Source organism: Nerophis ophidion, linkage group LG22 (genome assembly GCF_033978795.1).
Source record: "Nerophis ophidion isolate RoL-2023_Sa linkage group LG22, RoL_Noph_v1.0, whole genome shotgun sequence".
Classification (NCBI taxonomy): Eukaryota; Metazoa; Chordata; class Actinopteri; order Syngnathiformes; family Syngnathidae; genus Nerophis; species Nerophis ophidion.
The window spans coordinates 22,432,878-22,459,437 of NC_084632.1; the positions used below are offsets into that span (position 1 = coordinate 22,432,878).

Here is a 26,560-nt window from a genome sequence, read left to right on the forward strand (position 1 = left end):
GCTGATATGAGTTATGGTACGAGGTGATACGGGAAATATGGGCGTCACAGACATACATTACGACAACAGTGTAAATAATTGACTTATTCCAAGGACTGTGGTTGGTTGACAAAATCTTAGCTATTAGATTGTGTAAATGGTTTTATTGGGGGCAGAATGTGCTTTTACGATTTTGTCAAGTACTAGTTTAAACCTGCCTTTTCTGAAAAAAAAAAAACAAAAAAACCTGTAAGTTGAATGACCTCAGCCTTTTGAAGGCCATCCAACCAGCCAAATCAGAATGAGTGCGGAGATGTCTGTACCAGGGCAGGGAGCTCAGCCAAACAATACTTTCATTTTTTGACTCTTTGCTGGCAGTTGGAGTCTCTCTACTGCCCCCGCAATCTGCAGACCTTGAAGAGTTCAAGAGTTCTGCCCATGAAATGGTTTCTTTTTGTTCTGTTAAAAAAAAGGTTTAAAAACCAAGACCTTCAGGGAAAGAGCAGAGTGAAAAAAGATAACAGTACGTCGGAAGAAATAGGAATGTTAGTGTATCCTATTTGACCACTGTAATGTCATCCAAGATTAGATAATCTATCATTTGTGTCACATTAAACAAAACTTGAAGTAGGGAATACTGTACAGAGTTCATAATTAAATTAATGAATGATATACTCGTTCAATCCCATTCAGTCGCTGAGAAATAAAAATATGTGATTTTTGGCCGTGCTCACAGTCCACATGGTCATAACTCTTCTCGCTCTATGGGACAGAGGAGGTCTCGCCTCAAAGCCTCCATGCCAGACACCCTCCTCCCGTCATTCCTCTGTGTCCTTACAACCTCCTTACGTCTCCTCTGTCTCCAACACCCCCCTCCTCCTTACTGCTTGCCTTTGTTTTGGGAGCAGGAGGGGCAAAAGTCAGGGCTTCTCCTCACAGGAACAGTGTTGCTATGGAGTCGGGGTTAAAAAAAAACTAAGAAAAGAAAATTGGGGCACTGTCCAGGCAGGACCAAACAAAAACTCTTCTGTTTGGCCCGGTGTCTCGATGAAAGAGATACAAAGAAGGGAATGCAGGTGCATGCAGGTTGTGCAAAGTGGTTACTATTGATGAGCTTCATCTTTGGCTATTGAGTCTTACTCTATTTTGACCTGTGCACTTTTATAATATTACCGGTAACAAGTCCTGTAAAATTGTTTAACAGCTACTATTTCACCAATAAAAATGTAACCCTTGATTATAGTAATACGATCAATGCAAAAAAAATATGTTTAATAAGGTGATGTTTAATTGAAAGGAGTCCTTACTTGGCCCATTGCACCCACTTTTGCAAAGCTTGAAGGAGACAGGAAGTAATTATGTGATCATCTTGTTAACTGTCATCCTAATACTTTCTCAACAATTGCGACTTGTTAAGGTTTGTACACCGCCTACTGCCCGAATGCAGCTGAGATGGGCTCCAGCACCCCCCTCAACTCCGAAAGGGACATTTTTGCAGTGTTTTGTTTTGTTGTTATATATATATATATATATATATATATATATATATATATATATATATATATATATATATATACTGTATATATATATATATATATATATATATATATATATATATATATATTTATTTATTTATTTATTTTTTATTTTATATACATATATATGTATATATATATATGTATATATAACATATATATGTAAATACACATGTATAAATATACGTATATAAATGATAAATGGGTTGTACTTGTACAGCGCTTTTCTACCTTCAAGGTACTCAAAGCGCATTGACACTACGTCCACATTTACCCATTCACACACACACACATTCACACACTGATGGAGGGAGCTGCCATGCAAGGTGCTAACCAGCACCCATCAGGAGCAAGGGTGAAGTGTCTTGCTTAGGACACAACGGACGTGACGAGGTTAGTACTAGGTGGGGATTGAACTAGGGACCCTCGGGTTGCGCACGGCCACTATCCCACTGCGCCACGCCGTATATGTTTATATAATTGTATATATTGTCACACAAATTAATGCCAATAAACAATATTATTGTCAGCATTATTTTGAAACTAATTTGAGCCCTAATGTAGTCATCCATCCATCCATTTTCTACCGCTTGTCCCTTTTGAGGTCACGGGGGGTGCTGGAGCCAATCTCAGCTGCATTCGGGCGGAAGGCGGTGTACACCCTGGATAAGTCGCCACCTCATCGCAGGGCCAACACAGATAGACATACAACATTCACACACACATTCACACACTAGGGCCAATTTAGTGTTGCCAATCAACCTATCCCCAGGTGCATGTCTTTGGAGGTAGGAGGAAGCCGGAGTACCCGGAGGGAACCCACGCAGTCACGGGGAGAACATGCAAACTCCACACAGAAAGATCCCAAGCCCAGGATTGAACTCAGGACTACTCAGGACCTTCGTATTGTGAGGGACATGCACTAACCCATATTCCACCGTGCTGCCCTAATTTAGTCATATTAATTGATATTACAGCAAGTGAGGCTTTCAAACACAAAAAACATATACTTTTCATTATTATAGTGTTTTTTACCATTCCACTTGGAAGATCAAGAACTTTTGATAATCCTAAATAAGTAAACATAAAATGGACTTTCCCTCTCTGTTAGCAAAAATTGCACATCAAGAAATATTAAACATCCTGAAATGCAGTTCTTTTCCACAGTTGTAAAAACCAGGTCAGATGTTTTTTGCCATCACTTTCGACTAATTCAGTTTGAAGCAGGGCTGGGTGATATATTTATATACTTGATACATCGCGGGTTTGTCTCTGTGCATATAGAAAATGACTATCGTGATATTTGAGTATACGTTCTCACGCATTTGCTTTTAGCTGCGGGCATTACACTACATGCGTTTCCCACTCATTCTTGTCTCTCATTCTCACAGAGACTTAAAAAAGCGCACCTTCTTACATACGTCACGCGTGCAACGTCACACGTCCTCCCCAAGCAGAGAGGTAGCTACATGGGTAACATTAGCTGTGATGCTAACAGTACGTTGCGAGTGATAATATGAGAGAGAGAGAAGGTGCGAATCTGGTAACAAATGGAGGAGAAATTACTTCCCAAGAAAAACAGCTCAGGGTGCATCGTCTGGCGGTGGTTTGGCTTCAAGCGGGAATTTGTTGAACAATTATGCGGCAAAAGCGTTGCTACAAAAAGTAGCAGCACTGATAATGTAGCATCATTTGAAAAGTCCCCCGCTAGAGAATAAAGAGTGCTCGAAACTGTGAATGTCAACATCTCCGTTCGGGAGCACACCCACAAAATGCCGAAGCAACTATTTCCAGATCAACACCGTATGAAAAAAATATCAACAACAGAAGGAGATAACATCCGCAGGAACCTACCACAACACTATTATGCAGCTCATTTTTATTTGACAGTTTTTGAAATATCTTGTGTGACATCATGCACAAAAGTGCACTTTCTTTTGTTTTTAACTATTGTCGTGGGGTTCTGTGAAAAAAACTGACTTTAATTTAGTGATGTTGATATTTCATCTTAGTGACATCATGCACAAACAAGGACATATACTATTTGATATGCAGCTCATTTTTATGTGACACTAATTGAAATATTTTGTGTGACATCATGCACAAAAGTGCACTTTATTTGTTTTAAACTATTGTAGCGGTGTTCTGTACAAAAAGTGCACTTTATTTTAGTGTTGTTTTGATACGTCATCTTGGTGACATCATTCACAAAAGTGCACTAATAGCTTGTTTTAAAATGTCTCTGACAATCTTGCACTTTCTGTTTTGAAATGACATGAATGTTTGTGCCACTGCTTAATAACTGTTTAATAAATACAGTTTTGGTCAATTGACTTAGTTGTGGTTTCCCTCTCTGCATGAAAGTTTAAAATGAGCATATATTAATGCAGTATGAACAAGAATGTTTTAATGTAGACACATAGAATCATCATACTGCTGTGATTATATGCATCAAGTGTTCATTCAAGGCTAAGGCAAAATATTCCGATATATATTGTGTATCGTGACAAGACCCAAAAATATTGAGATATTATTAAAAGGCCATATCGCCCAGCACTAGTTTGAAGCAAAAATATTTCCATAACCGGACTTCGGCATTGCAATAAACTTTTAATCTCTCTTAAGTTTTGTTATTTACTTTGCGTCTCATTAAATGTCAGAATCCAGCAGTGTTGCCTCCACTCACAGACACAAAGATTGTGGATTACTAACAAGAGCGTTTACTCTGTTCATTTAATTCTGCTATTAAACAAACGCCCTCAGGTGCTCAGAGCCGTACACGGACTGAACCCTATTGCACCTTATTTGGAAGCAAACAGCAAAATTATGGAGTTAATTTTCAGTAATCATTTGATTAATTGAGTTATCGGCCCAGACATATTACGATGTACCGCAGCACCAAATCCCACAGACAATGTAATCTAAGTGACTGTGTGGCATGGGAGTCATCACAACAATAACACTGGCACGGGTCCTAGTAGAGTAGAATTTGTTACGCAAGGCAAAGGCAAAAAAAAATCGTGTTTGGACCAGTCAGGTCAGACACCCACCATGTTCAGCTCGAGTTCCACTACAACAGAGAAACTCTATCATCCGCTGCTTCTGATGGAATTCCACTCATACGGTCACATGTCTCATTCTGTCAGAAATAGTTAGGCCCCTGCCTCTTATGGGTTGGGACCCACTAGTATGACCACAGAAATCAGGCCTAATAACATTTTTATGCAGCACCATGCAGTTGCAGATGTGCAAAACTTCATATGAAAATAAATACATTTGAATAAATCACTAGTAGGCCCTCTGCGATGAGGTGGCGACTTGTCCAGGGTGTATGCCGCCTTCCGCCCGTTTGTAGCTGAGATAGGCTCCAGCGCCCCCCGCGACCCTTAAGGGAATAAGCGGTAGAAAATGGATGGCTGGACTAGTAGGCCCTGCGATGAAGGGCGACTTGTCCAGGGTGTAAAACGCCTTCCGGCAAATTGTAGCTGAGATAGGCATCAGCGCCCCCCGTGGCCCCAAAAGAAATAAGCGGTAGAAAATGGATGGATGGATAAATCACTAGTAATAAGAACAATAATATGCATCTACAGTATTATATGTATAAGTATCAACAGGTTGCAGTGACTGCAATATATTGAGTGTAACAAATGGTATTCACTTAATTGTTACCAGTGGATGGGATACTAAAGCTACAGTTTCTAGCAAATAAATCAATCAATATTATGAGGGTTGCAATGCATCCAGGAAATGGATTAATAGGTCAAGTGTACTGAAGGTGTGTGTTTGTTGACAGTCAAGCCTTTACATTTCAATGTTATTCTGCCACAAAATAAACATCCGACTGGAACATAGTGTAAAAGCACTACTTGTTTGAAATCAACTCAATCAAAGCTGTACTTAAGTTGTTTTGCGTCTCAATGCAAGTCATAGTGCCAGAAGATCATAGCACTTACCGAGTGTCAATAGTGTTAGCATGTCATCTTTATGACCAACCTGTATTGCTATCATATACAGTGGTACCTCAACTTTATTAAATGTGCAGGTAGCATTTTATTAAACAAAAACGGTTATATTTTAAGTAATACAAAAATGTATCAGAGCTGTTTATTTTATATAGGAATGTGGTTACTCATAGAACTGGCATTCAATGTTATTAAAAAAAGGATTGATTTTGGATTGAAAATCGCTTTAAATTGAAAATCGATTCTGAATCGAATCTTTGCCCAAAGATTCACAGCCCTAATATTTACGTATTTTGCTCATTTTAAGCAAACGGCAGCACATTAATTGCACAAATGCATCACTATGTTCGCTTTTTTCTTCGACAACATCACTGATTACTACTCACTGCAGACCTCATGAGAACCAACATACGTATAAAAACATCACTTACCATACAATGTCTGCTCTCACTGGGATGCTGACTGATGTTGATATATTCCCATTTAGATAAAAATGATATATATATTTTAGGGCTGGGCGATATGACCTTTTTTTAATATCTTGATATTTTTAGGCCATATCGCGATACACGATATATATCTCGATATTTTACCTTAGCCTTGAATGAACACTTGATACATATAATCACAGCAGTATGATGATTCTATGTGTCTACATTAAAACATTGTTGTTCATACTGCATTAATATATGCTCATTTTAAACTTTCATGCAGAGAGGGAAATCACAACTTAAGTCAATTGACCAAAAGTGTATTTATTTAAGTTATTAAGCAGTGGCACAAACATTCATGTCATTTCAAAACAGAAAGTGCAAGATTGTCAGATACATTTTAAAACAAGCTATTAGTGCACTTTTGTGCATGAGGTCACTAAGATGACATATCAAAACAACCCTAAATTGAAGTGAACTTTCTGTACAGATTGCCACTATTATAGTATAAAACAAATAAAGTGCACTTTTTTGCATGATGTCACACAAGATATTTCAATAAGTGTCAAATAAAAAGGAGCTGCATAATGGGAAATCAAATCGCTATGTGGGAGGTTACTGCGGACGTTATCTCCTTATGTTGTTCACCATTCTTTTCATATAGTGTTGATCTGGAAATGGTTGCCTCGGCATTTTGTTGGTGTGGCACCGAATGGAGATGTCATGTTGACATGCGGAGTAAGCACTCTTCATTCTCTAGCGGATGACTTTTCAAATGATGCTACATATTAGCAGTAATATTACTTTTTTAGCAACGCTTTTGCCCCACACTAAACATATTACGCTTGTCTGTTCGACATATTCCCACTTGAAGCCAAACCACGGGCAGACGATGGACCCCGTGCTGTTTTTATTGGGAACTAATTCTTCCTTCATATATTACCAGATTCGCTCCTTTTTTCTCTCGTATTACCGCTTGCAGCACAGCTAACGTTACACATGCTGCTACCTTGCTGCTCCGTGAGGGCGTATGTGACGTATGTAAGAAGGTGCGCTTGCTGTCTGTGAGAAGGAGAGGCAACAAGGAGTGGGAATAGCCAATAGTGTAATGCCCGCAGCTAAAAGCAACTGCGTGAGAACGTATACTCGAATATCACGATATAGTCATTTCCTATATCGCAGAGACAAACCCGCGATATACCGAGTATATCGATATATCGCCCAGCCCTCATATATTTTTTAAAGACACAAGTGCTTTGAGTTACAGAACCAATCAGGCTTTTATGTTGACCATATATTTTTTTCATCACCGATGGTTAAAATCTGAATCTGAATATGCTGTTTGCAGTAACATTGTATTGTTCACATTAAAGATGCTAAAACCAATCCAAATCATATCTACTAAGAAAACTAATCTAAACAAAACATTAATAGTTTAGCTTTATTAAAGGCCAACTGAAACCCACTACTACCGACCACGCAGTCTGATAGTTTATATATCAATGATGAAATATTAACATTGCAACACATGCCAATACGGCCTGTTTAGTTTACTAAATTGTAATTTTAAATTTCCCGCAGTTTCTTATTGAAAACGTCGCAGAATGATGACGCGTGCGCGTGACGTCACGGACTGTTAGGAAATATTAGCGCAGCACCACTTACGGCTAAACGTCGTCTCTTTTAATCGCGCAATTACACAGTATTCTGAACATCTGTGTTGCTGAATCTTTTGCAATTTGTTCAATTAATAATGGAGAAGTCAAAGTAGAAAGATGGAGTTGAGAAGCTTTAGCCTTTAGCCACACAAACACACGGTGATTTCTTGTTTAAAATTCCCAGAGGTGAAGCTTTACTATGGATCAGAGCGGTCAAGCGAACATGGTTCCCGACCACTTGTCAACCGGCAGGTTTCGGTGAGAAAATTGGGTTAAAAAGTCGCCTCTTACCGGAGATCTGTGGAGTTTGCGCCGTTCTTGTATCTGCCGTGACTTCCCTCAGACACTGGCCTCAAGACACCCGTGGACACACCCCTCCGACTATCAGGTACTATTTAATTTCACTAAAACACTAGCAACACAATAAAAAGATAAGGGATTTCCCAGAATTATCCTAGTAAATGTGTCTTAAAACATCTGAATCCGTCCTAATGCAATCGCCTTTTTTTTTTTTACTTTAACTTTTTATTTTTATTTTTTTCTAGTCCTTCGCTATCAATATCATCATCCATGAATCTTTCATCCTCGCTCAAATTAATGGGGAAATTGTCGTTTTCTCGGTCCGAATAGCTCTTTTTGTAGGAGGCTCCCATTAAAAACAATGTGAGGACGTGAGGAGCCCTCTCCCTTGTGACGTCATCATCTGCGACTTCCGGTAAAGGCAAGGCTTTTTTATTAGCGACCAAAAGTTGCAAACTTTATCGTCAATGTTCTCTACTAAATCCTTTCAGCAAAAATATGGCAATATCTCAAAATGAGCAAGTATGACACATAGAATGGACCTGCTATCCCCGTTTAAATAAGAAAATCTCATTTCAGTAGGCCTTTAAATATGTGATGAGGCAAATTAGCAACCTGTCTTATTACTAATGAGTTTATTATATTTCTGGAACATACTGAGGGCCAATAAAAACTATCGGGGTGCCCAAAATGGCACACAGTCCACACTCTGAAGGGCACTAGTTTAAACACTTTTCAATCGGAATTAAACAATACGGTATATACTTCTATAAGTGAAATAAACGGAATTAAGTGGTTTGTTTATTGAAAAAATGAAGAAAACGAGTTTTAACAAATTACTTCTGCTTGAATATAATGCAGAAATAATGGTGGATAAAAGCACCTTTCAGCACCTTAGAAGAGTTGCCTTACCTGGGTATCGCTGCGAATCAAAAGTCGTCCTTGTAATCAGTCAAAACTGCTTTTCTTCTTCAGCAAGCTAAATAAGTGGTTAAAAACAAAAAAATGTATATTCTTGAGTCAATTTTAAAGCTGAGTTTAAGCGACAGAAAGCGTCCTCCACTTCGGACAACGGTCTGCTGCTCGCAGTCCACAGCCTCGAACAAGTTCTGCCTGCGTGTTAATGGCCCCACCAGTCCGCCGTGATGAGGCTGACCGCACAACACCCCAAACACCGCATGTCTTCTAGCGCCAGGGGTCAGCCTTGGTACACTTTTTGATACAATCGATCATTGAATCCTTAAGATACAATAAAGTTCGACATGGTGTACCTTTTTCCTCTATTTTTGTTCATACATACATATATATATATATATATATATATATATATATATATATATATATCCATCCATTTTCTACCGCTTATTCCCTTTCGGGGTCGCGGGGGGCGCTGGCGCCTATCTCAGCTACAATCGGGCGGAAGGCGGGGTACACCCTGGACAAGTCGCCACCTCATCGCAGGGCCAACACAGATAGACAGACAACATTCACACTCACATTCACACACTAGGGGCAATTTAGTGTTGCCAATCAACCTATCCCCAGGTGTCTTTGGAAGTGGGAGGAAGCCGGAGTACCCGGAGGGAACCCACGCATTCACGGGGAGAACATGCAAACTCCACACAGAAAGATCCCGAGCCTGGATTTGAACCCAGGACTGCAGGACCTTCGTATTGTGAGGCAGACGCACTAACCCCTCTTCCACCGTGAAGCCATATATATATATATATATATATATATATATATATATATATATATATATATATATATATATATATATATATATATATATATATATATACACACACACATGTATACAAACCCCGTTTCCATATGAGTTGGGAAATTGTGTTAGATGTAAATATAAACGGAATACAATGATTTGCAAGTCCTTTTCAACGCATATTCAATTGAATGCACTACAAAGACAAGATATTTGATTTGCAAATAACAATTAACTTAGAATTTCATGGCTGCAACATGTTCCAAAGTAGTTGGGAAAGGGCATGTTCATCACTGTGTTACATCACTGTTTCTTCTAACAACACTCAATAAACGTTTGGGAACTGAGGAAACTAATTGATGAAGCTTTGAAAGTGGAATTCTTTCCCATTCTTGTTTTATGTAAAGAGAGCTTCAGTCGTTCAACAGTCCGGGGTCTCCGCTGTCGTATTTTACGCTTCATAATGCGCCACACATTTTCGATAGGAGACAGGTCTGGACTGCAGGCGAGCCAGGAAAGTACCCGCACTCTTTTTTTTACGAAGCCACGCTGTTGAAACACGTGCGGAATGTGGCTTGGCATTGTCTTGCTGAAATAAGCAGGGGCGTCCATGAAAAAGACGGCGCCTAGATGGCAGCATATGTTGTTCCAAAACCTGTATGTACCTTTCAACATTAATGGTGCCTTCACAGATGTGTAAGTTACCCATGCCTTGGGCACTAATGCACCCCCATACCATCACAGATGCTGGATTTTGAACGTTGCGTGGATAACAGTCTGGATGGTTCGCTTTCTCTTTGGTTCGGATGACACAATGTCGAATATTTCCAAAAACAATTTGAAATGTGGACTCGTCAGACCACAGAACACTTTTTCACTTTGCATCAGTCCATCTTAGATGATCTCGGGCCCATAGAAGCCGGTGGCGTTTCTGGATGTTGTTGATAAATGGCTTTCGCTTTGCATAGTAGAGCTTTAACTTGCACTTACAGATGTAGCGACCAACTGTATTTAGTGAAAGTGGTTTTCCAAAGACATGCATAGGTTGATTGGCAACACTAAATTGGCCCTAGTGTGTGAATGTGAGAGTGAATGTTGTTTGTCTGTCTATCTGTGTTGGCCCTGTGATGAAGTGGCGACTTGTCCAGGGTGTACGCCGCCTTCCGCCCGATTGTAGCTGAGATAGGCACCAGGGCCCCCCACGACCCCAAATGGAATAAGAAGTAGAAAATGGATGGATGGATGGTTTTCTAAAGTGTTTCCTGAGCCCATGTGGTGATATCCTTTAGAGATTGATGTCGTTTTTTGATACGGTGCTGTCTGAGGGATCGAAGGTCAAAGTCATTCAATGTTGATTTTCGGCCATGCCACTTACGTGGAGTGATTTCTCCAGATTCTCAGAACCTTTTGATGATATTATGGACCGTAGATGTTGAAATCCCTAAATTTCTTGCAATTGCACTTTGAGAAACGTTGTTCTTAAACTTTTTTGACTATTTGCTCACACAGTTGTGGACAAAGGGGTGTACCTCGCCCCATCCTTTATTGTGAAAGACTGAGCATTTTTTGGGAAGCTGTTTTTATACCCAATCATGGCACCCAGTTGTTCCCAATTAACCTGTGCACCGTGGGATGTTCCAAACAATTGTTTGATGAGCATTCCTCAACTTTATCAGTATTTATTGCCACCTTTCCCAACTTATTTGTCACATGTTGCTGGCATCAAATTCTAAAGTTAATGATTATTTGCAAAAAAAAATTGGTAATCAGTTCAAACATTAAATATGTTGTGGTTGGAGCATCCCCTGAAGAGCAGAGAATCCTGCGAAACAGGCTTGTAAGGATGAAATAGCCTCTGTGTTTTTTTCCTGACCTAACGTAAATGTTTTTTATATATACTTTTTTGTGGATTTGTATTGCCTTTTTATTGTTTAACAAAAGGTACTGTCTATTTATTAATTTGCTCCATTTCACTGCATAAATTAAATATGTATACTGCATCACAGTAAGAGATGTTTTGAATACAATTAGTAACCTAATTTATCTACTGTAAGTTGCAGCACATATCTACTGTATGTACTATATATTGCATTTGTTGGGTCATTATTTACAGTGTTTCACATTCACGTAACCATTTGATCTATTTACAGTATGTCTCTTAATATGGTTGTTACTTTTTAAAAATCAACACTTTTCTGTGTGATAAGAATTTCAAGCACATATTCAGTCACACTTGACATACAGTCATACTGTAATCACAGTTTTTATTTTTGGGCCTTTAGTGTGTTCAATTGCACATTGCAGCAAGTCAGGTTCTGAGTAAATAACATACATATTCTGTGTTTCATCTTTACAACTTCAAAGGTAAGTGGTTTACATACATTAAATGAGGTTTGACCTTATGTTATACAGCATACAACACATCATTCCACTGTCAAAATAAAAATGCACATTAAAAAATAAAAATAAAGCAAAGTAAACTGTGCGTGAATGTCAAGTTTTGTATAAAGGCATCCATGAAGATGTCACACAAACTTGCACATATCATTTGGAATGATTTTAAACCCATAGCGGCAGAATTCAATAATATTAATAATGTATTAGTGTCATTCAGTTTTTCCTGGTCTTGATTGGCCAAATGAGAATGGTTAACAGGCAACCTGTTGCAGCCACGGCCACGCCCCCTGTTACTATGGCCATGACGTCACGATAAAACCATATACACGCTGGGCAGCATGCTTCTGTGCTGTGGGTGAGAGAGAAAAAGGGAAAGACAGTCTTACAAGAACAACTACTATGAATAATGTACATATTCAAATCATGGTTTTATCCCATACAAATCATTCTAGCAAAAAGACACCTGGTAAACAAACAGTAAAAAAAACATTATCAAACACAGCATCGCTAATATATCTTCCCAGCAAACTAAGTACTGTACATGTTATTAAAAACAACCTCATAAAACTGCAATAACTGTAAATAACTTAATTATCAGTTATTTTAGTTTTACTTAATACTATTGTATAGCCTACAGCAGGGGTCACCAACGCGGTGCCCGTGGGCACCAGGTAGCCCGTAAGGACCAGATGAGTAGCCCGCTGGCCTGTTGTAAAAATAGCTCAAATAGCAGCACTTACCAGTGAGCTGCCTCTATTTTTAAAATTTTACGTATTTACTAGCAAGCTGGTCTAGCTTTGCTCAACATTTTTAATTCTAAGAGAGACAAAACTCAAATAGAATTTGAAAATCCAAGAAAATATTTTAAAGACTTGGTCTTCACTTCTTTAAATAAATTCATTAATTTTTTTACTTTGCATCTTATAACTTTCAGAAAGACAATTTTAGAGAAAAAATACAACCTTAAAAAGGATTTTAGGATTATTAAACACATACCTTTTTACCTTTTAAATTCCTTCCTCTTCTTTCCTGACAATTTAAATCAATGTTAAAGTATTTTTTTTTTATTGTAAAGAATAATAAATACATTTTAATTTAATTCTTCATTTTAGCTTCTGTTTTTTCGACAAAGAATATTTGTGAAATATTTCTTCAAACTTACTATGATTGAAATTCCCAAAAATTATTCTGGCAAATCTAGAAAATCTGTAGAATCAAATTTAAATCTTATTTCAAAATCTTTTGAATTTCTTTTAACATATTTGTTCTGGAAAATCTATGATGAATAATGATTTATCTTTGTTAGAAATATAGCTTGGTCTAATTTGTTATATATTCTAACAAAGTGCAGATTGGATTTTAACCTATTTAAAACATGTCATCAAAAATATATATTTATTGTGAGAAATCATTAAGATGATCAGTCTTTCCACAAAGATAAATATCATTAATTATTAATAATAACATAGAGTTAAAGCTAAATTGAGTCAATTGGCTATTTTTGGCAATTTATTTAAGTGTGTATCAAACTGGTAGCCCTTCGCATTAATCAATACGCAAGAAGTAGCTTTTGGTTTCAAAAAGGTTGGTGACTCCTGGCCTACAGCAATTCTGGACAGGACTGGGATTTATCTTTTCATTGTTTTTCTATACTACACCTTAAGAGTGTTTGAGATAAAAAGCTGTATCTGTGCTAATTATTGCGCTTTTAAGTTACGAGCATCCCTGCCATTAGTCGGCGAAGAAAATGTCACAGCGAACCCCATAAGGTCCTCCTAAAGCATCTGGTCTTACTCGCTAGCATCAGCTTATAGCTACAGATCTACCTTAACTTTTTCCCAAACCATGAAAGGAAGAATGAGAGTGTGAAGGACAGTGCTGGCGAAAAGTCGACGATATTCATTGTATTAAAGAAAGAAATCATCAGAAACATGACGGTGTGTTGCCGATTCGAGTGTATCATAGTCTGCACCATGCTGAAGCAAAATGAATCCAACGCCAGCCAAGAATGTTGAAATTATATACAAACAGCAGACATGTATCCATGAAAATATGTAGAAACCGTTGAGTGAGTGTTTGACGGAAAAGCAGCTGGATTATTAATAACTGTTATTACATTACTTTATACAACTACTGTAGTTGTTAGTACTTCATTCTATAGCAGGGCTAGGCAACCTATGGCTCTCGAGCCAGATGTGGCTCTTCTGATGACTGCGTCTGGCTCTCAGATGGATCTTAGCTGACATTGCTTAACATGATAAATAATGAATAATTCCGCTGGTAATCACAGTGTTTAAAAATAACTTCCAAAATACCAAACACTCTCATGCATTTTAATCCATACATCCTTTTTCTACAGCACCTGTTCAAGAAGTCGCACTGATGGTAAGAAGTATTGTATTTATTATTGGTTAGCATCAGAACAACAGTGGTATTAAAAAGAATAAGAGACTTATTATACTCTAAAAATGTTGGTCTTACTTATTAATATTATTCAGTGTTATAAAATATTATATGACTCTCACGGGATATACATTTTAAAATATTTGGCTTTTATGGATCTCTCAGCCAATAAAGTTCCCGATCCCTGTTCTATAGGTTTGTTTTTATTTTTTTAAAGGCAAGTTACATTTTAAAATTGTGTTGTTTTGGTAGCGCAAACACTAATTAAATTGATTTAAATCAATTTCAATGGGAGACTTGTGTTAAGAGCTCTGCCATAGAACTAATCAAGCTTGTAAATTGAGGTACAACTGTACTTTTCTTGTTAAAGCCACAGGGGTGTGAGGAAATACTGTTTTTGTCATTTTTCACATCAGTGTTTCTGTTTCCCAACCTTAATCGAGGCAACACACATATATCATGACTTATTGGTAACAGGTGGATTTACAGGTTGATCATGTGTCTTCTGCCATCTAGTGGAAGAACAGGTAATTGATTTGTCTGTCTCTGCTGGCATATGTATTTATTTATTTACAGACACTCATTTTGTGTTATATTATTGTTTCTTTTGTTAATATCAGAGTCTGTTCTGCAAAAAGGTTATCCCTACACGCACACATCTTATGGACAGGGACCCACAGTTAAAACATATATCATCATATAATATCCAAAATACAGTATAATACAATACATTTCAAAATCTACCCACAAAATACCCATTTACAATTTCATTTATAAATAAAAAGGAATCTTTAAATCCACCAAATCAATCTCATTATCCTACTATTTGAATTAGATTAAAAGGTTGCATCTTGAAGATCTGCGATAATCTCATCATACATACAGAGGTCAAGACCAAAATTATGCGAATAATGTGAATTCCTCAACTATAAGGGGCATAGGTAGATTGAAATGATACATTTGCAGACTAATTGGGGCGGCATGATGTAGTGGGTAGAGCGGCCGTGCCAGAAACCTGAGGGTTGCAGGTTCGCTTCCCACCTATTGACATCCAAATCGCTGTCGTTGTGTCCTTGGGCAGGGCAATTCACCCTTTGCCCCCGGTGCCGCTCACACTGGTGAATGAATGATGAATGAATGATTGGTGGTGGTCGGAGGGGCCGTAGGCGCAAACTGGCAGCCATGCTTCCATCAGTCTACCCTAGGGCAGCTGTGGCTACAGATGTAGCTTACCACCACCAGGTGTGAATGAATGATGGGTTCTCACTTCTCTGTGAGCGCTTTGAGTATCCAACAATAGAAAAGCGCGATATAAATTTAATCCATTATTATTATTATTAATTTGGTGAAATTCGATAATTTTCCGCAGAACAGTATATAATCCCTCAGGTGAAGTCCTTTGGTTGGGAATGTGTGGATTATAATGCTTCAAACTAGGGCTGGGCGATATATCGATATACTCGATATATCACGGGTTTGTCTCTGTGCGGTATAGAAAATGACTATATCGTGATATTCGAGTATACGTTCTCACGCAGTTGTTTTTAGCTGCGGGCATTACACTACAGGCTCTTCTCACTTTTTGTTGTCTCTCCTCACAGAGATAAAACAAGCGCACCTTCTTACATACGTCACATACGTATACGCCCTCGCGGAACAGGCATGTAGCAGCATGAGTAACGTTAGCTGTGGTGCGAGTGGTAATACGAGAGAAAGAAGGTGTAAGTCTGGTAACAAATGAAGGAAGAAATAATTCCCAATAAAAACAGCAGGGAGTCCATCGTCTAGCTGTGGTTTTGCTTCAAGCGGGAATATGTCGAACAGACAACTTTAATATGTCAAGTGTGGGGCAAAAGCGTTGCTACAAAAAGTAGCATTACTGCTAATATGTAACATTATTTGAAAAGTCACCTGCTAGAGAATGAAGAGAGCTTGAAACTCTGCATGTCAACATCTCCGTTCGGTTTCCAGATCAACACCGTATGAAACAAATAGTCAACAACAGAAGGAGATATTGTCCGCAGGAACCTACCACATTTGATGGTGATTTGATTTCCTATTCCATCCATCCATTTTCTGCCGCTTATTCCCTTTTGGGGTCGCGGGGGGCGCTGGCGCCTATCTCAGCTACAATCGGGCGGAAGGCGGAGTACACCCCGGACAAGTCCCCACCTCATCGCAGGGCCAACACAGATAGACAGACAACATTCACACTCACATTCACACACTAGGGCCAATTTAGTGTTGCCAATCAACCTATCCCCAGGTGCATGTCTTTGGAAGTGGGAGGAAGCCGGAGTACCCGGAGGGAACCCATGCATTCACGGGGAGAACATGCAAACTCCACACAGAAAGATCCCGAGCCTGGATTTGAACCCAGGACTGCAGGACCTTCGTATTGTGAGGCAGACGCACTAACCCCTCTCCCACCGTGAAGCCCCTGATTTCCTATTATGCAGCTAATTTTTATTTGACAGTTATTGAAATATCTTGTGTGACATCATGCACAAAAGTGCACTTTATTTGTTTTAAACTATTGTCGTGGCTTTTTGTACAAAAAGTGCACTTTTAATTTAGTGTTGTTTTGATGTGTCATCTCAGTGACATCATGCGCAAAAGTGCACTCATAGCTTGTTTTAAAATGTCTCTGATAATCTTGCACTTTCTGTTTTGAAATGACATGAACGTTTGTGCCACTGCTTAATAACTGTTTAATTAATACACTTTTGGTCAATTGACTTAGTCCAGGGTGTACCCCGCCTTCCGCCCGATTGTAGCTGAGATAGGCACCAGCGCCCCCCGCGGCCCCGAAAGGGAATAAGCGGTAGGAAATGGATGGATGGATGGACTTAGTTGTGATTTCCCTCTCTGCATGAACATTTAAAATGAGCATATATTAATGCAGTATGAACAAGAATGTTTTAATGTAAACACATTAAATCATCATACTGCTGTGATTATATGCATCACGTGTTAATTCAAGGCTAAGGCAAAATATCGAGATATATATCGTTTATCGTTACATAGCCTAAAAATACAGAGATTTAAAAAAAAGGCCATATCCCCCAGCCCTACTTCAATCTTGTTTTCTTCCCAGTACAAAAATAGGAATGTTGGGCTATATTTGGAGACTTCATAAGGTGTGAATAATTATCTATATGTGTCCTGTGGTTGACTGGAGACCAGTCAAGGGTGCGTTCTGCCTCCCATCTAAAGTCAGCTGGGATAGGCTCCAACGCACCTGTGACTCTGGACAGGATATTTGGTAGAAAATTTTAATAAATACCTAAACGATGCCCCTTTTAAACACTAAAGCACCATGAGAAACCGGTAAAAAGCCATTATTTATCTAATTAGGTGGGCGTGTGACAGGTGGTGCGGCTCACCTGCATGGTCTGATGCTCTGGATGACAATGACTCCCACGCCGTTGGCCACCTTGTCTGTAAAGCTCATTGAGCCATAAACAAAAGCTCCACTTTGCTGTCAAACAAGACACAAAGTCACATGACAATAGATTATAGACCTGAAAATGTTTTATAGCCAGTAACTGAAATAAACACATTTTTACATTGCAAAAAGTCAGTGTTCAAAAACAAGAAAAAAAAACAAACAAACATTAGAAGTATTTTATTTGAACTAAGAAAAATTCTCTGCCAATAGAACAAGAAAATTAGCTAACCTCAATAAAACCAAAAATATCTTAAACCAGGGGTCTCAAACTCAATTGACCTGGGGGCCACTGGATGCAGACACTGGGTGAGGCTGGGTCGCAAGAAAAGATTTCTTATAAAAATCTTACATGCACTTTTTGATGAATTCACCTTCTTTGAAGGGCTTTCCCGTCCTAGCAACATACTTGCCAACTCTCGCGATCTTTCCGGAAAATACCCGAATATCAGTGCCCCTCCCGACAATGTCCCACGGCACTCATTCTCCCGGTTTTCACCTGGGCAACAATATTAAGGGTGTGCCGTAATGGCATTGCCTTTAGCGTCCTCTACAACCTGCCATCTCGTCCGCCTTTCCACCATTCAAACAGCGTGCCAGCCCAGTCACATTTTGTATGAGGCTTCTGCAGACACACGGAAGTGACTGCAAGACATACTTGATTAACAGCCATACAGGTCACACTGAGGGTGGCCGTATAAACAACTTTATCACTGTTACAAATATGCGCCACACTGTGAACCCACACCAAACAATATTTTGGGAGAACATCCGCACCGCAACACAACAGAACAAATACCCAGAATCCAATGTAGCCCTAACTCTTCCGGGCTACAATAGGGGGCAGGGTTCGGGGGGCCATGGGTGTATATTATAGCCCGGAAGAGTTCAATCTGCATGGGATTCTGGGTATTTGTTCTGTTGTGTTACGGTGCGGATGTTCTCCCAAAATGTGTTTGTCATTATTGTTTGGTGTGGGTTCACAGTGTGGCACATATTTGTAACAGTGTTAAAAGTTGTTTATATGGCCACCCTCAGTGTGACCTGTATGGCTGTTGATCAACTATGTCTTGAAGTCGGCTGCTGCGTCTGCAGGAGCCAAATACAACATTTGGCCGGGCACGCACGCTGATTGTACAGGATGTAGAGGATGCTAAAGGCAGGGCCTCCATGGTGCCCCCTTAATAGTGATATTCGGGTGATATTCGGAAGAATATATACCCCTGGGGGGCACTGAAATTTGTGAGTCTCCCGGAAAAATCAGGGGTATGTAAGCATGACGCTGTAAAGTGCACCGGGCCGCACCAACATTCAATAATCATATTAAGGTGCGGGCCACAAATTAACGTCTCGCGGGCCAGGGCCACGTTTTTGAGACCCCTGCCTTAAAATAAGTATATTCTCACTAATAACAACTGTATTACTATGAGTAAGTATTTTCTATTGTGTCATTGAAAATAAAACAGCAAAGTCCATTTGGCTGTCATCTGTTTTTTTTTTGTTTTTGTTTTTCTTTGTCATGAAAAAGGGACGTTTTTGTCATGAAAAAGGGAGGTTTTTGTTGTTGGTGCATTAATTGTAAGTGTATATTGTGTTTTTTATGTTGATTTAATAAAAAAAAACAAATAAAAAAACAGTGGTTGGGGACCACTGCTTTAAACAACAGAAGAAATTAATGCTTAATAAAGTTTAGGAAGTTTAGATGGAACCGCGTTACAGCAAAAAGTAAGCAGCTATTAACAAGTAGATTGAAAATATTTAGAAAGGGGATTATATAACAACTGTTTTTGGGTCAGCATTGTCAGTCAGTACACAACACGAAATTGGTTGTGTCGCCACAAAGGGTAGAAGTATATGATCGATACCAGAGTGATTGATTAGTTCAACGTTTTTTATTTTATTAGAATCTTTTTTGTTAGTTTTTTAATGTTTACAAATTTAAGGACTATTTCCTTGGACACATGAGGACATTGAGGGCAAAAGCATTTCAATGAGTAGTAAATGGTAGTTTTGCTTCAGTTTAGTTATTGTGTACTATTGGTTTTGCTCAAACACCAAAAACAACTTATGTTGGGCACTGTACTTGCTTTTAAAGGATTTTTCACTGAAACATTTTAAATTATTTTGATCTATCGCATGTTTTTTCTGTTAAAGTTGTCAGTTAAATGTTAAATGGGTTATACTTGCATAGCGCTTTTCTACCTTCAATGCACTCAAAGCGCTTTGACACTATTTCCACATTCACACCAAGTTATTTATATTTTCAATTATAGTGTGTGACTGCTGTTGTTTTGTTTTTGTATTATGTATTTATGTAACTTTGTTTTGTTGCCCTCTTGGCCAGGCCGCTCTTAAAGAATAAATGTTAATCTCAATTAGTTTTTTTACCTGTTAGAATAAAGAATAATGGTTGATTGCTTTATTCAAACAATGGTAGGTAGGTAGGTAGGCAGGTAGGTAGGTAGGTAGGTCTTTATTGTCATTGCAACAAGTACAACAAAAATGTTTTGTAATAAAAGAGAATAAGAAACTAATAGTTTTAAACCATCAAAATTACTCAGGAAAATACAGTATATAGAAAAAATTATAGATAGTACATTTGATCGGTATTGGTATCGGCCGATTCGCTCATGGATGATTGGTATCGGAATCGGCAGCATAAATCCCTGATCGCGACATCCCTAGTTGTCAGGCTTGGTTTGCTCATTTCCAGTTCTGACCAAATATTTTCCTTTTGATGCATCCCTAATTTCTTATACACCAAAACGATGTTAAACAGCATTATTATCTAAACTTACCAGCGCAGAGAAAATCCCCCCTCCCCCAAAAAAGATAAGACACATCAGCTGATAAAAGACTGTTTTTGGGTAAAATGAATCAATGAAAAAAATAACAAAAACAGATAAAACCACCAGTTGTGTTTCTTTTTCTTGTCATTCAGAAGACACACAAGTAATAGTTCTCTCGAAGTATCTTTTTAAAAATAGTAAAAAAAAACAAGTGTCATAAGAGCCCAGCAGCAATGACTCAGCAGGACAAATTATTTTTATCTTCCTCAGCAAGATGCCTAAGGGCGTTTTTTTTTTCTTTTTCCAGTGCTTCTGTGTCCTCCCTTAACTTACCGTATGCTCCCCGATGAGTTTGGCTGTCATGGACAGCGACATGACCAGGATGATAGCTGACCCTGATCCTAGCAGCACTGCCGCGCCATAGATGCTGTCAGCGCCCATGTTCCGGTCCAGAATCACCCAGGCGGCAAAGCTGATCACCAGCAGCAGGCCGGCAAAATACATCATCTGAAAATAAAATATCATGCATTCATTTAATGTCGATTTGTCTTTTAAAAGATGCTGTGTGTAGCAGAAATGCGCTTAAGGTACGCTGCAGATGGCTTAATTCAGTGGAAACTTGATTAATAATGATGAATTAATTTTGACAGCCCTCATTTTTTAATGGTAATTATCAGTGAAATTTAAGGGTTATCTTGTTGTTTTTGCATCAGTTGCACATGTGACCTGTGTACGTACAGAAATACACTGAATGTGAATGTTTTACTCACACTGATGCCTACAAGCTTGCTAATCGGCTTCATTGCCAGCGAGCTCACAAATCCGCTGATGTACATCACCAGCGGTATAATGGCAATGAAGTTCTGTGGGGAGAAGAAGCACGTTAGACAACAACAGTGTTGATGGTACCGCAGCGCAAGCTCCTACCTTAGGTAGCATCAGAGAGTTGGTGAGGTAAACAGAGATGTAGGACTGGGACAGGTTGACTATCAGTCTTGTGCACATGTAAAGAAAGGCCACCTGGTGTCACAGTAAATCAAAATGGAACATTATTTTGCTTATCACTTTCAGGATTGTGCACAGTCAAACATGTTTAAAAGGTTGTTTTTTTTACCCAAAACCCAAACATCACATGTTCCAAGATTCTGCAATACAATATTTAAATTGCATAATCGCACTCATTTTTGGCTGTGGTGTGCGGTGTACAGCAACACAGAATAAACTCAAACCAAAAACAAACTAACAACCCAGGAACATGCAGTAGTTTTCTGTGTTTGGAGCATTTAGACCAGTGGTTCTCAACCTTTTTTCAGTGATGTACCCCCTGTAAACATTTTTTTAATTCAAGTACCCCCTAATCAGAGGCAAAGCATTTTTGGTTGAAAAAAATAGATAAAGTAGTAAAATACAGCACTATGTCATCAGTTTCTGATTCATTAAATTGTATAAGAGTGCAACATATTGCTCATTTGTAGTGGTCTTTCTTGAACTACTTGGAAAAAAAGATATAAAAATAACTAAAACCTTGTTGAAAAATAAACAAGTGATTCAATTAATAATAAAGGTTCCTACACATAAAAGTAATCATCAACTTAAAGTGCCCTCTTCGGGGATTGTAATAGAGATCCATCTGGATTCATGAACTTAATTCTAAACATTTCTTCACAAAAAAAGAAATCTTTAACATCAATATTTATGGAACATGTCCACAAAAAATCTAGCTGTCAACACTGAATATTGCATTGTTGCATTTCTTTTCACAGTTTAAGAACTTACATTCATATTTTAGTGAAGTATTATTCAATAAATATATTTATAAAGAGTTTTTGAATTGTTGCTATTTTTAGAATATGTTTTAAAAATCTCACGTACCCATTGGCATACCTTAAAGTACCCCCAGCGGTACGCATACCCCCATTTGAGAACCACTGATTTAGACAAGGCCTGGGCAATTATTTTCAGCCGGGGGCCAAATTTAGAGAACTAAATGTGTCTGGGGGCCAGTATATCTATTTGTATGAACGCTAATACAAAACGTCACAATAATGTCTGATTGAATGCTAAAACGTTATGACAGACCGCCCTAAAAAACATAATGGAATTTTACATTTTTCTCTGAAGGATAAAACACTGAATATTGACAAAATATGAACGTCACACCCATTTTCGATCGACACATTTTACAATCAAGTGAAACGCAACACAAAAGTAAAACAAACAATGAAATATGAACGCGAAGGGTAAAAAATAAACCCACGTACAATCTGATATATCTGATACATTATTAAGCTTTAGAACTTTGTTGAGAAAATCTTCTTCCACGTCTGTGGAAACGCTGCCCACCCACACTGCTTGGTGCCTCGTCTGAGCTGCTGTGACTTACATTACCATAGTAACTAACTAGATGACCAGAGAAACTAATTCGATTATTATAATAACTAATTAGATTACCATAGTAATCGGCCAAATGCAACAAAAATGCAACAAACTCAGCGAAATCTAAACGTGAAGAGTAAAAAAACAAAAAACATCTACACTCTGATATATGTGATGTATCACTAAGCTTTAGCACTTTTTTAAAAAAATCTCCTTCCACATCTATCCCTGACACCCACATTTCAGGCTGGCCGCTCTGGAAACACTATGTGGAAACGCTCCCCACCGACACTGCTCGGTGCCTCGTCTGACCTGCTGTGACGTAGATTACCATAGTAACTAGTAGGGTTGTACGGTACAGGAGTATTAGTATAGTACCGCGATTTTTATGAATCATAGTCGGTACCATACCACCTCTGAAAAGTACCGGTACTAAGATTTTTTGTTAAAATAAAGCCTATAATGCAATTTTTTCTAGTCCCCTTTATTTGGAAAAATATCGAAAAGTATCAAAATAATATTGGTATTAGGACAACACTAGTCACCAAAATATTATGCAGAAGCGCAGATTCCAACCATTGAAATAGATAGATAGATAGATAGATAGATAGATAGATAGATAGATAGATAGATAGATAGATAGATAGATAGATAGATAGATAGATAGATAGATAGATAGTACTTTATTGATTCCTTCAGGTGAGTTCCTTCAGGAAAATTAAAATTCCAGCAGCAGTGTACAGAGTTGAGATCAATTTAAAAAAGAGTAAAAAGTAAATAATGGGGGTTTAAAAGGAAACAAAATAGAGAAATATTACAAAAAGAATAAAAACAATGGGAATAACAATATAACAGTAAAATAAGAATATAACAAGACAAAGTAGGCAGTAGTGACCATGTTATGAAAACGTATTGCGCTGTTAATGATTTGAATCCCCTGTCATCCTTGTACCCCCCAACCCCCGTCCCAGAGAGGAGTTGTACAGTCTAATGGCGTGTGGGACAAAGGAGTTCTTGAGTCTATTAGTCCTGCACTTGGGATGAAGCAGTCTAGCACTGAACAGGCTCCTCTGGCAACTGATAACGCTATGCAGAGGGTGACTGGCATCATCCAGGATGCTTGCTAGTTTGTCAACAGTCCTCTTCTCTGCCACCGTCACCAGTGAGTCCAGTTTCATTCCGATTGTAGAACCGGCCCGCCTGATCAGTTTCTCAAGTCTGGAGCTGTCCATCTTAGATAAATATGACTTATGGTCATTTGAAAAAAATCACTGGACATCATAATGGCAGCAACAGTTTCCATCTTAAAGATCTAAAACAAATATTTGGGAATGTCCGGCGGGCCAGATTGAAAAGCTCAACGGGCCGCATGTGGCCCCCGGACCTTTGCCCAGGTCTGGTCTTGTGCCTGCTGCGTTGTCATATTTTATACAGTATATCTAACGTCAACTGAGATATACTGGTAATAATATGGAGATATGTTGGTAATAAATTAATGCTAATACAACAGCAACTATATACTATGGTACCTCGGTTTTTGATATTAACCCGTTCCAAAGGTTTGTCAAAAACCAAATCGTACGAAAAATTAAACAATTGTTCCTCCAGGAAACAATTTAAAACCAATTCATTTGTTCCACACAACCCAAAATGCTAACATTAAATACTTGGATAAAGTACAAATAAATAACGATAAAGGAAGATTTAACATTACTTTTACCCTTTATTGAAGTTGGCAAAGACGACAATGAGCGGCAAACAATAATGTTTCTCACATGAATCAAAGTTCTGGTACTCGCGTCGTCCCTAAGAAACCCACAGCAAACAACTAATGATTGCGAGCATGAGAGAGCGTTACGGCACAACACGTCACACTGTCGTGACTTTTAAACCCCCACAGCAGAATGCAACCGATTTGCAGCCATACTTATTTAAAAACCATCAACATGTGGATGCCTTGTTTGGTACTCAGCACGATATAAGAGACAGCGTCCAAAAACAGACATATTTTTTTAAAATTGTCATACGAGCATAGAAGAACTGAGGTTCCGGCCATGAGCTAATTTTTCCTTAGCCCACAGCAAAATTAAAACAAAAATACTAATAATTAGGGATGTACCGATCAACATTTTTGGCCTTTGATACTTTGAAAATAGATAATATAACTTAAAATGCTTTACAGCAAGTAACTAAAGAATATAAATAAATAAATGAACATTCCTTTAAAGCTTATCTTATTAAATGTAGAATTCCCTGTTATTGTTCAACAATCAAAATATGTATTAATGTAGTGGTATTGAATGCTACATAGAATATTTTTTTAACAAAATAAAGTGCACACTAACTAAACAAAAGAAAAAACTACTATTGGCTCCCATTTAAATAATTTGGGTTTTGTCCTCAAAGCCTCCTGTATTCAGAGACCTACTCCCTGAGTTTGTAAACAATAACAAAAATTACCATAAATTATTCTATAATAATTATAATTTAAAAAAAATCAATCTAATATCCATCCATCCATTGACATCTGGATCAATCACTCCTGAAGCTTTGGCAGTTAGCTTCTTGTGTCCTGCCCGGTGTGTGTCTACTGTAGCATGCTTAGACATTCCTTTTCCTCTAGTCCTCCAGTGATAATACTATTTGAAATAAATATGTAAACACTGGGACACAACAGTGTTAAATATTGCTGCTTCAAAGACTGAGTTTCATATCATCACATCCATCACATTGGTTTGGGGAGCCCTGCTGTAAGGAGTGTAACAGGTGTAACGTTGAGGTAGGGCTGGGCGATATATCGATATATCGCGGGTTTTTCTCTGTGCGATATAGAAAATGACTATATCGTGATATTCGAGTATATGTTCTCACGCAGTTGTTTTTATCTGCGAGCATTACACTACATGTGTTTCCCAGTCTTTCTTGTCACCTTCTCACATAGACGTAAACAAGCACACCTTCTTACACAGGTACCGTGTGCAACGTCACACGCCCTCCCCGAGCAAAGAGGTTGCTACATGAGTAACATTAGCTGTGATGCTAACTGTGCGTTGCGAGTGGTAATACAAGATAGAGAAGGTGCGAAAATTGTGGTAACAAATGAAGGAAGAATTAATTCCCAAGAAAAACAGCAGGGGGTCCATCGTCTGGCGGTGGGTTGGATTCAAGCAGGAATACGTTGAAAAAATTATGCGGCAAAAGCATTGCTACAAAAAGTAGCAGCACTGCTATTGATTTCCTATTATGCAGCTCATTTTTATTTGACACTTATTGAAATATCTTGTGTGACATCTTGCACAAAAGTGCACTTTATTTGTTTTAAAATATTCTCGTGGCGTTCTGTACAAAAAGTAAACTTTAATTTAACGTTGTTTTGATATGTCATCTTAGTGACATCATGCACAAAACTGCACTCATAGTTTGTTTTAAAATGTCTCTGACAATCTTGCACTTTCTGTTTTGGAAATGATATGAATGTTTGTGCCACTGCTTAATAACTGTTTAATAAATACAGTTTTGGTAAATTGACTTAGTTGTGGTTTCCCTCGCTGCATGAAAG

The 26,560-nt window shown here is 38.3% G+C and overlaps 2 protein-coding genes across 3 annotated transcripts in view; both read right to left on the reverse strand.

The window, feature by feature from the left end:
* Positions 1-8,987, reverse strand: part of si:ch73-61d6.3 (occludin) — a 37,230-nt gene extending 28,243 nt beyond the window's left edge. For both annotated transcript variants that reach the window (XM_061883512.1, XM_061883511.1), the window contains exon 1: positions 8,778-8,987. The gene's annotated coding sequence lies outside the window, so the exon portion shown is untranslated. The remainder of the gene's footprint in view (positions 1-8,777) is intronic.
* Positions 8,988-11,827: 2,840 nt separating this feature from the next.
* The window catches only part of mfsd12b (major facilitator superfamily domain containing 12b), a 419,651-nt gene continuing 404,918 nt past the window's right edge, over positions 11,828-26,560 (reverse strand). Inside the window, exons 5-9 of the mRNA XM_061883513.1 lie at positions 21,553-21,645; positions 21,396-21,488; positions 20,959-21,132; positions 17,775-17,869; positions 11,828-12,334 (exon numbers count right to left, since the gene is read on the reverse strand). Coding sequence (XP_061739497.1) covers positions 12,199-12,334; positions 17,775-17,869; positions 20,959-21,132; positions 21,396-21,488; positions 21,553-21,645 — 591 coding nt within the window. The 3' untranslated portion in view covers positions 11,828-12,198. The remainder of the gene's footprint in view (positions 12,335-17,774; positions 17,870-20,958; positions 21,133-21,395; positions 21,489-21,552; positions 21,646-26,560) is intronic.